We start from the raw sequence: 14,732 nt of genomic DNA on the forward strand, positions 1-14,732 counted from the left end.
TCCCCAAAGATGTAATCTGAAATTAATGAGTGAATGAAGTCTCCAGACCATATGAGATCTTTCTTCTCCTTTCCTTCCACTGTGTAGAAGGATTGCAGGCAGATCTCTTTGTGCTCTCCAAGTGAAGCACCAACTACAGCTTTCCAGGGGTTTTTGCCTGAGTAGAACAAGCAAAGATTCACTTTTCCTTTCTCCTGCTTACAAAATGTAGATGAAGAGACTGCTTTTGACTACTGTGGTCAGAGTCCTCTTCTGAAATGCAATGACTAGTTGCTGGGAGAGGGAAATATGTGAAAACATGAACAAAAGCCATGGGAGGGGCTGAAAAATCAGTGAGTTGTTTTGCATGGGGCAAACACTTGTGAAAGTCACACTTGTCCCAGGAAGTCAAAGGACTCAGGACAGCCAAAATCTTGGCTCAGATCCAGGGGCACAAAACAGAACTTAACACAAATTCTGTCTAATTATTAGCTATTGCAAGAACAGGAGACAAAAAAAAATAAGCGTCACAAAAAAAAAAAAGAGGCAATTTAAGTGTAATAAAACAATAAGTTAAAAATATTTCACTTTCACATCAAGTTTAATCTCAAGGTCCTTCCAATTTGCACAAAGCTTGAACTTAACACACATCCTTCAAGTGGACAAAAAAAGCTGACCCTGCATTTCAATAAGCAAATGTCTCCTGTGCTCTATGGACAGTAATCTGGCATTCCTTAGGAACATCACCACTGGATTATAGTCAGAAATGACAACTGGGCATCAACTACATTAATAAATCAATTCAGAATTTTTGTCACATCCCAGAATGGGATGCACACTGGTGCACAGCACACCTTATTGCCATGGGATCATAAAGGGACAGAATCTGTTATTTCTGGTTTTACTGAAGAATCTCAAAAACCAACTGTACAAAACCAAGGGCCTTGCCCCCTCTTGCTTCTCTTCTTCAATGGCCAACATCTGAGAAGGACTCTTGTCTGTTCTGCCTTCAATCTCAGGCCTGCCATCCCTGAATCCAGTTCCGGAATCCAGCTTCTGCATCTGGTTCCCATCTGCTGCTGAGCCCAGCCTGGGCCTTCTTCAGTGCCTATCCACAGCATCCATGGATGCCATCAGGAGGGTTGGGTTCAGTATTGGTATTATATAATAAAATGAAATACATACAAATATCGTCTCATTAAAGCAGTTTTAGTTTTCTTTTCCAATCCATAACTTTCCCTTGCTCCCTTTCTTCTTCCTCTCTTTGGGAAAGGCGGGGGGAATGGGGTAACAGAGAACATCTGTCATTCATCTGGAGTCAGTTCAGCTCTAAACCTTGACTTTACTTCACAATAACAACCCAAGCATAGAAACACAGGCATGTAAACAGCAGCATTTCTATAAAGTAACTCCAATTTTTAATGCTCTTTTGAGCATTTTGGAACACTCTTCCAAAAAAGGAACAGGAGCAACCTGCTATAAATGCAAACAAAACAGCACATGTCAAAGACTTAGTGGTCCAACAGTTTTTTCATTTTAGCGAACGCCTCTGCATTTCCATAGTTGTTCAAAATGAAGAGCAGGATCTGTTTATGCTTTTCAAGCTGTGGAATGAGCAGAAAGAATTAGAAATCACAGAATCCTTTAGGCTGGCAAAGGCCTAAGATCAACCACCCTTAACCCAGCATTGCCAAGTCACCATTAAACCACGTCACTGAGCACCCCATCTACATGTCTTCTGAACACCTCCAGGGATGATGACAACCACTTTCCTGGGCAGCCTGTTCCAGTGCCTAAGAACCCTTTTGGTGAAGTTTTTCCTGCTGTCAAATTTAAACCTCCTCTGGTGCAACCTAAGGTCCTTTCCTCCTGTTCCACTTTTTTTTTTCTCTTTTTGATTGCTGATTTTATACATAACCTCCACTAAATCCCATCGTAGTTCAATGAATATGCAGATCCTTTCTGCTGTAAAGTCTTCCGGAGGGGAAAAAAGCCAGCAAAACTATAGCTAACTTCCCCTCCCTCCCCCTTTTCTTCCTGAATAAGAAACCTTCTTGAACCATATTGATAAAATACTCAAAAATTGTTCTGAGATCAGGATTTTAAGGATTTTATATTCTGTTATGCTCACATGTCCACTTCCTGATGTTTTCAGTTACATTGGCATCTTCTGTCTTTGTCTGTCACGAGACTCGGTGACAAACTCCTCCAATTAAGGAAGGATGGCATAAACCAGAAAGTGGCCAAATTGAAGTCAGAAAAGACACTGGCTAGATCAAACTGGGAGATCAAAGAGATGTAGGGAGTTGGGGGGAAGGAAAAGGAGGTTCAACAGCCTGCAGCAGGACAGAGGAATCAAGTACCTTCAGGAAATGCAGTTTTACTGCGCTCCTGCCACTGAACTGCAGGTAACTACGCTCACTCTGAAGCGGTAAAGGTCTGAATGGCCTTGAGCAGAAACACTCTTTTTCTGCCTCTGAAGTATAACAGAGTATATTTTTGCTTTTGACCTTGCTGCCTCTGGCTGGGGAGAGAGGGGCAAGTTCAAACCAGCCCTGAAAGGGGATTGTGTTTAAAATTCAAAAATTTGTTCATTTCTCTGACAAAGATCTTCCCTTTGAGAAAGGCTGATGCATCTTTTCTGGTATAGTTCTGGTAATCTAAAGTTCTCATTTTTCACAAATATCTGAAGTTAAAATAAAAAATGATAAAGCACAGAAACAGATACAGCATATTCCTGTAACTCTTGAAAGCTTTCTGGAAGAGAGACTTCCTTTTTTTGCTCTCTTTAGAAGGAAAAAAAAAAATTGCAACTGGCAAACCCTGTTACAAATTCCAGTATTCTACTGAACAGAGGTTCTCAGCCCTAGCTCTGTGACTGAAACTGGAGCGCACACTGATCTCTGCTACCTGAAATACACATTGTGAGAAAATTCTTACACGTGCAGCTGTCTGCCAAGCTGCACCCACAGCAAAAAGCAACCATTCTACTGAAAAAAATCCAGCTACCCATTGTCCAAACGACACAGTTTATGCAAAACACAACTACCTTTACACAATGGAGAAAAGTAACTCTCCTTCACACTCCAGGGAAAAAAAAAAACAAAAAGACAAAAAACCAGCAGAGCTGCATCTGTGGGAACACGCAGACTAATGAAGTCTCTATGACCTATACACTATCCTCCCTCAATTCCAGGGTTCTCTAATTGTTACCATGCATAAAACAAGCTGAGAAAGAGTCAGGATATTCACTTCAATGTTTCGTTAGCTATTATCTCCCTACTCCCATTTGTTTCCCACATTTTACATTCTGGAAATGTAAAAAAAGTATTGCTTGGTCTGAACCTTACTTGCATTTTTAATTCTGTGCAGCAGCAGTTGGCCTCACCTCCATCGCCTACAAAAAACAAAGCAAGTGAATGAGCAAAATACACAAGGACATTGCCTCCCTGACGTGGAATTCTCTAAGATTTCACTAAGATTCCACATGCGCATAGTTATTCCAATTACTTTATTTGAAGTAACTAAGTATAAGTACGTACCGTGGTGTTCAGTCTGTAAGTTTTTACTGCTGCAGGGTGTGACCAAACCTTCCACTACCAGTTTGTCAGCTACATTCAGGCTGCCGTTTTCACCACGTTTCTCCACTGTTACTAAGTGAACATTTCCATTAGTCCCTTTCACTGTAATCGTGACTTGTTTATTCAATAACATTTCTTTCAACTTGTCAAGTAATAATGGAGACCACTCAGCTTTCTCGATGCCTGCAAAAAAGAAAAGTACAATCAAAGTTTGTCCTGTGAAGAATTCCTTTATGATGAGATTTGGATCTTGCATGCAAGCTATTGCTGCTTTCAAAAATGATACAAAATTTTCCTAATATCAATAGCTTAGATTCTAATGTTAATTAACTGAAAACATACTTTCTGAAATAGCTTTCACAGCAATAACCACTATTTCAGAAGATCACCACACTGTTTATCAGTATTAAGGAGTGAACACTATCATCAGAATAGGTATGGATTTATAATGCTCAAGAAAACCAGTAAGGGGTTGGGCTTTTTTGTTTGTGGGGTTTTTTTTCTTTACCTGCAAGTGAACACATAATTGTCTGAAATGGCAGCTTTAAGTAGTAATCAGTGATTGGCAGCACCTCTGAAAGCGGTAGAGTTTCTGTGTTGCCATAGTCTGCATATAGCACTTTCACTACAGACTGAGAAGCTTTTAGAACAAGAGCTCTGTGCCAACAGCCATCACCTGAAAAAAGTGAAGAATCACGTGTGAAATGCCATCTTACAAACACACCTTATCCCAAGATCAAGGATCTGTATAGTTTTCCAGGAATGTTTAAATACTCTGCTACAGACAAAGGCCACTTGACAAGAAGCAAGCCAACAGAACAAAGGAATAGTTTGACTGCTGTATTCATAGAGATCCAAGTGCTGCTTTCAGAGTTTCGCTCAAATTATACAGATAATATTTTTACTACAATACTGTTTAAGGATGTCTGCACACTGTATGCATAGCTCCTTACCTTTGTTTTCCAGCCCTCTGCACTGAAGATGCAGCCAAGCAATCCTTTGTAACAGAATTAAGAGATCTATACACACTTTAAAGTTGGCAGGTTTTCTTTCTCTAAAGCAAAATTGAAAGTTGTGTTTTACACTGGTCAAGGAAATGTAAGAACAAACAATTGTCTCACCTGAAAACCTGGCACAACAGGCTTCACCCAGTTTTGGTTTGAAGGATCGGTTCTCACAAGATTTACAATAGCTTTCTAGTTCAGTCAACTGCTTACATAGCTTCTCTTTATCTACAGAAAAACATACATTTGGGTATAATAATGAAGTGCAGGTTACTTGTAAGCTCCCCTGCTCCCACCTCAGGCATTTGTTATGCTTTTCTACTGCCCAAACATCATTTCCACACGGTTCAGTTGGCTACAGGTGTGCATTTTATTCAGCAGCTTGCATCACTGACTGATAGTAGGAAGAGTGAAGACTTGTTCTTACCTTTAACTTGAACTGGTACAGCATAGAACAAGTCTGGGCTCTCAACTTCTGTTACATAGACAGTTACAGTTTCAACTACGGCCAATTCAATTAACTTCCAGTGCCCAAGGGAGGTTTCTGACAGAGACAGTAAGAAAATGCAGTGTACCACTTCCCTCCATGCACATACATAAGTAACTGTTACAGAATATCTTTCTGAATTTGAGAGACAACTGCATGTCTTCAACATGAGAAATCTCAACCAAGATAATTTTTGCTTAATCTGCTGTTCACAAACTATTATCATATATGAAAGTAAAAAGCACCTCAGAAAAGTAAGATACTGGAAAGTAAATACGGGAAAAGTTTCAGTCTTAGCAAATCTGTAACTCTCTACTACTGAGTGCTCAAATAACATTCATTTAGGACAAACCCAGCATTTTTTATCTGTCTGTCTATATTGCCACCTGCAGGGCAGCTCGTGTTTAACTGTAAAAACTGATGATATAATCAGAACTATGTGTGTTTATTATTGATATTAACTATGGTTAAACAGCAAAGTACAGTTAAAGGCTGGAATACTGAAAATTCTTGTTCAATCTAAAAGTTAACATTCATTTAGTTACCCTTTCTGTTGACAAACTTCTTTGGTAAGTTATTTTTATTCTGTAGAATTTCCTTTACAGCAAGTTTTTCAGAAGTTAGTATCTCACTGATCACTTTTGGATGACCTGTGGAATTGTCAATAAGTTCTATACCCGCCCCATCTCTGGAAAGGGACTTTACTCTGGCTTGAAGCTTCATTCCTGAAGTGTATGTACAAAATCTTGATGTAGCTTCTGGAATCCATTTGTCATTAGCAGGCTTTATACCTAGGAAATAGGAGAACTGTTCAAAATACTGCCATTAAATGACTTACATTCTATTTTCCCTTAGAAAACCTAAACACATACACACAGACATGCACCCCACCCCACCCCTGCTTTTGTTTGGTTTTGGTTTTTTTGGGGTTTTTTTAAGCACAACTCAATACCAAGGCTACTTTTACTACCTTAGAGACACATATTGTGCTTCACCCTGTCAACTAGTCTCCCTCTCCCTTGTTTCTTCTATAATAACACGTTTCTTCAGCCCTCCCAAGTCTTGTTTTCTGCATTTTATGATATTCTACCAAAGAAATCCTTGTGCCTTAGCACAAACACCACCATTAAGACAGTTTATGATCAGTTTAATATACCCTGTTTATCAAAGGAGCGGAAAACCAAAGTTTAAAAAAATTTTTAAAAATGGCAGAAGACACCTTGATGAACTGAGGTTTTAAGCTTTTTCCTGTTTCCACAATTTTTAGTTTTAATCCAAGTAGACAACATTAGAAAGGAAGAATAATTCTGTAGATTTGAGTGAGCTGATGTGGAAATGGAAGAGGCAGAGAATTGGTAGAAGACTAAGAAACAGTAGTACAGTGCCAAACTGCAGGAATCAGATGAAACATCTCTATGGAGAGCTGAAAGACAACTGCTCCATAAAAACAGATGAGCTCTTTTGCCCACAAAAAATCTGAGAAATAATTCAGTTGCACAGAAGCACATTTACTCCTAGGAAGGCAGCAACCAAAAGCTAGTATGCACTTCTGCTGAAGCAGGACTAAACACCACGTTCCCTTTGACTGGCAAGTCAGCGACCTCCACACAGATCATTCCCTGTCAGAAGCTCAGGGAAGAGCCACCATCTTTCTGTTAAATGCCGGTCTGCTGCGTGGCACAGCTAAAGCTCCCACAATTTCCAGAGGCTGAAAGCAGCACAGACATTCACTATAAAAAACAAACAAAAACACCCACCCAAAACCCCCAAAAAACAGAGTTCTGTGAAGAACACCCTGTCAACACCTCCTTCCCCAAAGCAGTGAGCCCCTAAATGCAGTAGCCCTTATAAGAGAAAAATATCCATTAAGATGCTCCACCTGAGAGCCAGCATTTAATTCCTTGAAATGGAAGCTGTAGGAATGAGGATGAGATTTGTCGTATTTTATCCAGTGGTACTTCTTCAACATTTCCATAGTCCACAAAGCATACTTGAACAGTTCTGTGTGAAGTAAAGTTTTTCACCAAAGCACGATACCAGTTACCATCACCTAATTTAAAAAAAGTTAAAAAAATAACTTCACACATTTAGTAAGCTTACCAGCATTTAATTTTCAGTAAATAAATCCAATTTTTTGCTATCCTCTGCCAATGCCAGCTATCAGCTTCTCTTTTTTTGCTTTATGTTCACCCTTTGACAGACTAAAATATTTTTGTTTTTACTTACCAGAGAAAAGTGCACAGCAAGGTTCTCCGCTCTCAGGCTTAAAAGTATTTGGTGGAGTTTTCTCACACTTTTCAGACAATGATTTGTTAAGTAAGTTTAGAGAAAGTAAGTCTGAAAATTAGAAAGAGAAAATACAAAGATGAGATCAAAGGAATAAGGTGACTGTTGCTGTATAGCTGACTTATAAAACACTGGATGGGATATTTCCGTGAATTTTAGAATTTCATTAAAAAAGCACTGTTGATACTGAGTTGACTATTAAACTTGCAAGACACACTTAGCAGGAAGAGGTGAGATAGCTGATATATGCTAACAAATTAGTTCAGTGTGATAGAACAATGACTGGTAACTCTTCCTGCTAATCCAACAAGCACCCTTCACTCCAAACTCTGAACGATTTTACAGGCCAGTAACACCATCAGAGTTACTCAGTTCAGCCAGTAGTATGACAGATTACAGGATCCCACCCTGCTTATTTATTATATCAGGTCCTTTAGCTTGCTCTATAGCATCACGTTTAAGGGAGAATTAAGTCACGTTTTTAAGGTGTTAACCCATGAAGAACCTATACAATCCCTGCATAAATCAAGGAATAAACCATCCCTCACTGTTTAAGATCTGCCCTGTATTTTTTCTTTGAATGCATTTAGCTTCCACTTGCAGCCACTGAATTTCATTCTGCTCTTTTTCTAGTATTAAAAAGTCAGTAGCTATCAAAAGTCTATACATGCAAATACAGGCACAAGACTTTTTTTTAGCTTATCTAAGAGGAAGTCGCATGTTAAAAGCTGCATTTTCTCATTTTCACGTTATTTTCTATCTTTTGAATCTTAAGTTTTTACAACTTTGAACAGGACAGAGTACTAGAAAGCTCCAGTGTATGTTGTATGGGCACAAGGAACACATCTCTTATTTGGTCTTTTCACTTTTCTCTATATTCTTAGATTAAGTTTTATTCAAGTGCTTACCTTCAAGATTTTCAGATTTCAGTATTAGAATCACTACACACCATGATCCAATTTCTTTTACATTGCACTTGTACTCTTAGGTAGAAAACTCTGCTGTAAGCCTGGTGCTATAAGCTCACTTGAAACAGTGTAATAAATGACAAGTAATTTGAAAAATGGAAGAAAAGAAACTAGCAGAATGAAAAATGCTCAATTAACTTACCACTGTTATTTGAAATCTGACAGTAGAATTCCCCAGGACTGTACACCGTACACACTATGACATCTACTGTTTGGTTAAGAGTTAAATTACTCCACTTCCAAATTCTTTTATTCATTGTGTCCTCTAGAGGGGACAGAGAAGTAGAAGGAAGAGAAATTAAAATTACTTTTACAGGAAAAAAATTATACATCCTGAAATCTCATCATGTCCTCAAATTTCTTGTTATAAATAATCCAACAGACCAATCACCAGTGAGAGCCTTTCTGCAGAATGAAAGCAAGTAAGAAAAATGTACTGGATGCTCAATGTATTTGATCACTCCTGAGGAGGGCAAGCAGGATCAGGGAAGAGCAGTCACACAAAGAGATACAGACCAGGTGCCAATAACCTGAGCAAAAGGAACTGTGGGGAACCTTGGTTCCTGGGAAGCAGGGTAGGGGGCACAGAAGAGGGAAACCATCATCACTGAAAGTACTGGAAAAAGGCTAAGGAGGAGAAAGAACAAAAAGATTAATACAAAGACTGGTTGCAGAAATTTGCACTGTATATTACATTCAAGCACTTGAAAGAAGCTTATTATTTAACACAAGTTGCAGAATAATCATGTGAAAACTAAAGGTATGGCACACTGCAGAAGCCACTATTTCCTCCGTTAGCTTATTATTAAACCTTCCTGTATTTTTCATTGCTGTTGTTACAGCCTGTGGTAGGCAGCAGCGTGCAGAAATGCCATCAGCCTTTCTCAGACTTGAATCCAAGTGGCTGGCCTCCAACTCCACCAGACTTTCCCAGTTCAGCGTGTTTAGGGTTTTTTTTCTGAAAATGAAGCTCAAGAAAGTTCTGAGCTCTAAAAGATGGGCACACCAAGATGCTGTTCCATTTGTCCAGTAGTGTGTCTGACAGTAGATTACTTTAGGAAGTCATATTGCAAACAGGCAAAAAAAACCCCAAAAACCAAACCACAAAACAAACCAACCTACCCTATAATAAAAAAAAACAAAACCAAACCACAAAACCAACCAACCAAAAAAAAAAAAAAAATCAAAATAGGCTCACGAATCTTGGTTTTTTTCAGTGGAACAGAAGACTGTCCTTCATACTGTAAGCAACTGCCAGATCCCTACTGGAAGGGACAAAGTACAGTCAGCATATTTTGAGAAATATGCTCAAAGAAGCAGCAGCAGCTGGTTGAATTTTCCACTGCAGAAGGAAGAAAGATTGACAAAAATAAAAATTAACAAATAGCTCAAAGTTTAGAGAAGCCTTCAGGATGATTAACAACTGTGAAATATCATTGTTTATTCTTTCACGTGATGGTGAGATTTCTTCCAACTAGTCCTCTAAACCAAAAATTTCTTAATTTCTGGCAAGTTAATTAAGATCTGCTCTTATACAATGCTGGATCCAGCTTTCACAGATTTAATCGCTAAGTTTATATAAAGCAAACAAGTAAATTAAAGATTATTTTACAAGTTGATAGACAAATGTATCTGTTCAAATTCCAATATTAAAAGCACAAGTTTTAAAAAAATTAAGACAAAAGATGATAATCTGTTTAGAAATTGCATTCAAAAGCTCCTGCTCGGTATAAGAAATTAAAAATGAGAAATAACCAAGGAACTAAAAAGTACAAAACAGGTCCTGAATGATGGCCACAGACCAAAACGTGTTCAGATATAACCATAGAAGTTACTGTTCATTTGAATTTTAAACAAGATTCCTTACCCTTCTGAACAAAAGATAAGGAATAACCATGTTCTGGCCATGAGGCATCTAATGAAGAAGATTAAAATTAAGTGATTTAGACACTGCTTTGACAAAGAGTTCTCCCAGTTTTCAGTACAAATGGATCAGAAGAGAATATATAGTCTTAACAGACACAGGATGGAAAAGAGGGGCTTAACATACTTGTTATGAGAGAAGCCAGGAATCTTCCCACGATACAGAGAAATCTGACATAAAACCTGAAAGTCTCTAAAGTCACTAAATGCAAAAAAGGCACTTTAAGCACAACCTTGAACCCGTACAGACTACTGCAGTCAAACAAATTTTCAAGGACTAAATATGTGGGTTTATGTGTAAAATATAGGACAATAAAGATGAAATACTATTTGAGCTAAAGGACAGGGGCATAAGAACAAGCAGGTACTAACCAGACTTACTCTACTTCAACTAGAAATTGTAAGACTTCTAACTGGAGTGACATACTAGCACGGCCTTCCAAGAGTAAGCAACTGCAACTCAGACACACAGATATACACACACCTACAGACACACAAGTGAATGCACTACTTCTTCATAGCAAAGCTGCCACTGCCGAACTTCAGAACTGCGCAGGTTAGACTTCATGAGCCAGGCTGGAAGGTTCTTACCGGTGCAGAACATTCATTCTTGGTACCCACTCTAGTAGGAGGTTAAAAAATGCCAGTTAAGCAGGACATGCTTGTACTCACCATTTGTTTGCTTGACATCACTCCCTCCGACTGCTGGAAACATCATCCTCGATTCCTCAGCTGCACAGCCTTCCTGTATGAGATGCCTTGATATCTTTACTACTGGAGTAACTGATGCATCTACAAGCTCCACCACAGATATGTAATTCTTTTTATCCACTACTTTCACCGTAAACACTTTGTCTTTCACCAGCTGGTTCATGAAAGAAATAGCTTTTGAGGTCCAGACTCCTGATGGTGGCTTTACACCTACAAAGTCACACATTACGGCAAGGTTCTGAGGACAGTCCAAATCTCAAGAATATGTGGAAATGTACAACAATGCTTTTTAAATCAACAGATTAAGCAGCAGATATACCAAGTAACTCACCCCAACTCCTCACACTTGTAACAAGAATCCAGACCCAATTGTTTAGACTTTGAACTTTTGTAGTACTTCGATTTAATAAAAATATGACAAAGACCATGTACATCTAGTCTATTACAGAGAAGCATAAGTGCAGATTTAACACTTCCTTAGTATGAATGGCTATAAAAGTGTCAGTCTTTGGGTCTCACGAATACAACCTGTAGTTCTGAACCACATTAACCATCTCTCCACCAATGCATCTGCTAATATAAGCTTCTTCCTCCTTAAATATTCACTCTTTATGCGGCTAAAATTATTTCTAAAATGCAAGTTTAGGTTATAACTTTATACTGACAGATTGGCACAAGTTGCTTTCCAGAAAGGAATATTTTACACAGCAGAAATCCCTGACTCTAATCATCTTATCTGAAACATCTTATCTGATCACTTTTTTGTGTCCATGTTGTGTTTAGGATCATTCTTAGTCTTACAACAGTCATTATCAGCTATAGGCTAATTTCCCCCCGAAAACAGATTTCTTTAGGTCACATTCAATACGCATCGGTTCCACCTCTACATAGAAGGGAAGCATTACTTCACATTTTCCTCCAAAGTAAGAAGTTGGAATGCTGCTCTGAACTTTACCAAAGCTTTTAAAATCAGGTTAAATATCAAGTACTGTAAAGGAAGGACAGATATCAAGTAGTCTAGAGATGGGTACTGAAGCAAAGAGGTGGGCTATCTTGCACAGTGATGGAATCAAACAGAGCAAACAAACAATTTCCAACAGCAGGTTAAACAAGTATGTCAAAAAAAGGGATTACAATCCTGGCTTGGGACCTAAGTGTGAACTAGGAAGCATCAATGCCTTTACAGCTTGACAGATTTGACAGGCCTACAGAGAAGAGTCTACCAGTAGTTTCACTAGGTTTGCCCCAGGGGAGGAGAACTGATACAGTTCTGAATTTCAAGATATAAAATGAAATTTTACCTTCCCATGCAGTGCTAGAACCACAACAGATTTCAGAATTTCACAAATCAAGTAGCTGACTGAACTTTACTTAGAACAAAAGCACATGCAAAATCTAACAGGTATGTTAATACAACACAGGTTTCCAAACATACAACTGCAGGTCAGCAGGTACGTTAGGAAGGAGTTGTCATGTTTTGTAGATATGCCACAATTAAGAAATAATGCCTACTGTTATCTCCCCCCCCCCCCCATATTTCAGTGTAAGATAGTACAAGTATGATTGTTGTCTAACCCCAATTATTCTGCCTCTGTCCAGTTTGAAACAGCTTAAGCTCTATTCCATACCTGCCAAGGTACATCTTATGGCTTGAGCTGGCAGCTCCATTAATCTTGGAATCATAGGACGAAGTCTAGTCAGTGGAAGAACTTCAGAATTACCATAATCTATATAGTCTGCTAGAACAGTATCTTCAGAATCATATGCTGTAACAGCAGCACGATACCAAAGATTGTCTTCTAGAAAGGAAGATTATAGATGTTCATTGTACTTTCTTAGAACAGAATGATTTTCTGGGCAGACCAACAGAAAAATATGATGTCAATCTCAACATGAAACAGCAGCATTACAGTTCACACAAACCTTGACGACACCCGTATGAATACAACTTCTACCACCATGACCCCTTGTACAAGTTCAGTGTTGCAAACTCATTCCTTTCATAGAGAACATAACACTCCCTCCCCATAGATATTGCAGCAAAGAATTGACTATACTCTGTGGCCACAGCACTTACGTTCAACACATTTAAACCAACAGCAAATGGTACGTCAGCTGACTACAACGACATGCAATTCAAAGGCCACACAACAGATCTAATAATTTAAGTATTTTAATTCATTTAAAGTATTTGAGAAAGAGGAATACAAGCTTTCTCAAGTCTTTCAAGACAGCTGAGGTATGGCACTGATAGCTTTCCCCAGCCCGGCACCGGGAATCAGTGCCCATTCAAATGCCAAGACAGCTTATTAGCAGAACTAGCCTTTTCTGAAAGCGCAAAAAACCATTTATTACAGCTTATCCATTCAGTCCCACAGCTAACTTATTCAAAGCTGCAAAACCACAGGAAATGGAAAGAAATAAATGACCAGGAATGTTTGACTATCACATAAACAAGTAACAGCAGCAACATTTCTGACTAGAGAAAAAGGCATATGAACAGCAATACATGGAGGGGTTTTTGTTAAAAACTGGATGAAAATGAGAACGATCTTTGAGGAAAAGAGATCCACCTTCATCATACTGCGCTCCGGCAAACAGGACTTTGGGTTCTAATAAACAAAAGGGGTTTCTTTTATACAGATTTACCAATTCTGAGCACAAAACAGTGCTCTATGCAGAACATCAGTCTATATTTGGGCTAGATTCAAATTTTGTAATGAGACTTGTAGGAAGTTGACATCAGTGGTAACTGTCAGGTGGAAACTAAATTATGGACATACAGTTCAGAACTACCAGAACTTGGCCAAGTACATTTTGAGAAGTCTATCAGAGCAGCACTGCTACATATCATTTCTTCTGTCTTTTTTTGGGTCCAAAATTTCAGGCCTTATAATTACTTCTAGAGACAGTGCTCACCAACATAAAAGAATTCCAAATTTCTTCATGGTCTCTTAAAAAGCTCCTTTGTACAAAAGTGAGCCCAGTGTTACGAGTTTGTCCAATGAAGGGACTATTTTATGGTCTTTTTAAAATAGTATTTTACAGATATTATATTAATAGTTTTTTGAAAAATCACTACCAAATGCTATCCTACAGCTAAAACCAAAATACAATAAACTCTATATGAAACATTTCTAAACAATTACAAAATGCATTAATTTTTTGTAATAAAATGACATAAATTAAGAGCCATATTTCCCCCCCGTTTTTTACCTGTGAACTGGGCACAGCACACACTTCCAACAGAAGGACAAAAAGCTGGACTACTGGAAAGTTTGTCACAATGTTCATTAAGAGACACTTGAAGATCAGCAAGTTGACCTGATGTTAAAATACATAGGTTTTGGAACATAAGCTGTCTTCTAATCATTACAAAAGGACACAAATCTTAAGTTCAAAGATCAAAAGAACATCTTGTAGTATAACGGAGATTATTTCACATACCAAAATAGTGGTGAGACTATGACTCTTCAATCAGTAAGACTGAAGAGAGTCTGAGGAATCACAGTAATAAACCACAGACAGGGAAAACCAGTCACAGACACAGGAAAAAAAGAATTGAAAGCAAGCTAGTGGAGACATGCTAGGAAGAAACCAGGAAGACAGCTTGTCAACGAGCTGATGACAGGCAGATAATGAGAGTCACTTCTTCCTGAAGGACACGCTATGCTCTGAGTCTAACCACAACTCAAAGGCTGCAGAAGTACACGCAGGAGAAACCCACTGTAGGAGATAAACCATATCACACTTGGCAGAAAAAGCTCTTTTAGCTGGGGGGTGGGGGGGGTGA

The 14,732-nt window shown here is 38.5% G+C and overlaps 1 protein-coding gene across 1 annotated transcript; it reads right to left on the bottom strand.

Moving 5' to 3' along the window:
- Nucleotides 1–3,286: 3,286 nt before the first annotated feature.
- On the bottom strand, nucleotides 3,287–14,263 carry TDRD1 (tudor domain containing 1; the record flags this gene model as incomplete). Its single annotated transcript, XM_010143934.1, has 12 exons — nucleotides 3,287–3,376; nucleotides 3,522–3,743; nucleotides 4,069–4,236; nucleotides 4,682–4,792; nucleotides 4,992–5,108; nucleotides 5,597–5,842; nucleotides 6,931–7,101; nucleotides 7,278–7,388; nucleotides 8,448–8,570; nucleotides 10,901–11,149; nucleotides 12,568–12,738; nucleotides 14,156–14,263. Coding segments are annotated over 12 exons (1,887 nt in total), but the record flags the coding sequence as incomplete, so codon positions are not given.
- Nucleotides 14,264–14,732: the final 469 nt, after the last annotated feature.

The sequence above is a fragment of the Buceros rhinoceros genome, unplaced genomic scaffold (genome assembly GCF_000710305.1).
Source record: "Buceros rhinoceros silvestris isolate BGI_N320 unplaced genomic scaffold, ASM71030v1 scaffold45569, whole genome shotgun sequence".
Classification (NCBI taxonomy): Eukaryota; Metazoa; Chordata; class Aves; order Bucerotiformes; family Bucerotidae; genus Buceros; species Buceros rhinoceros.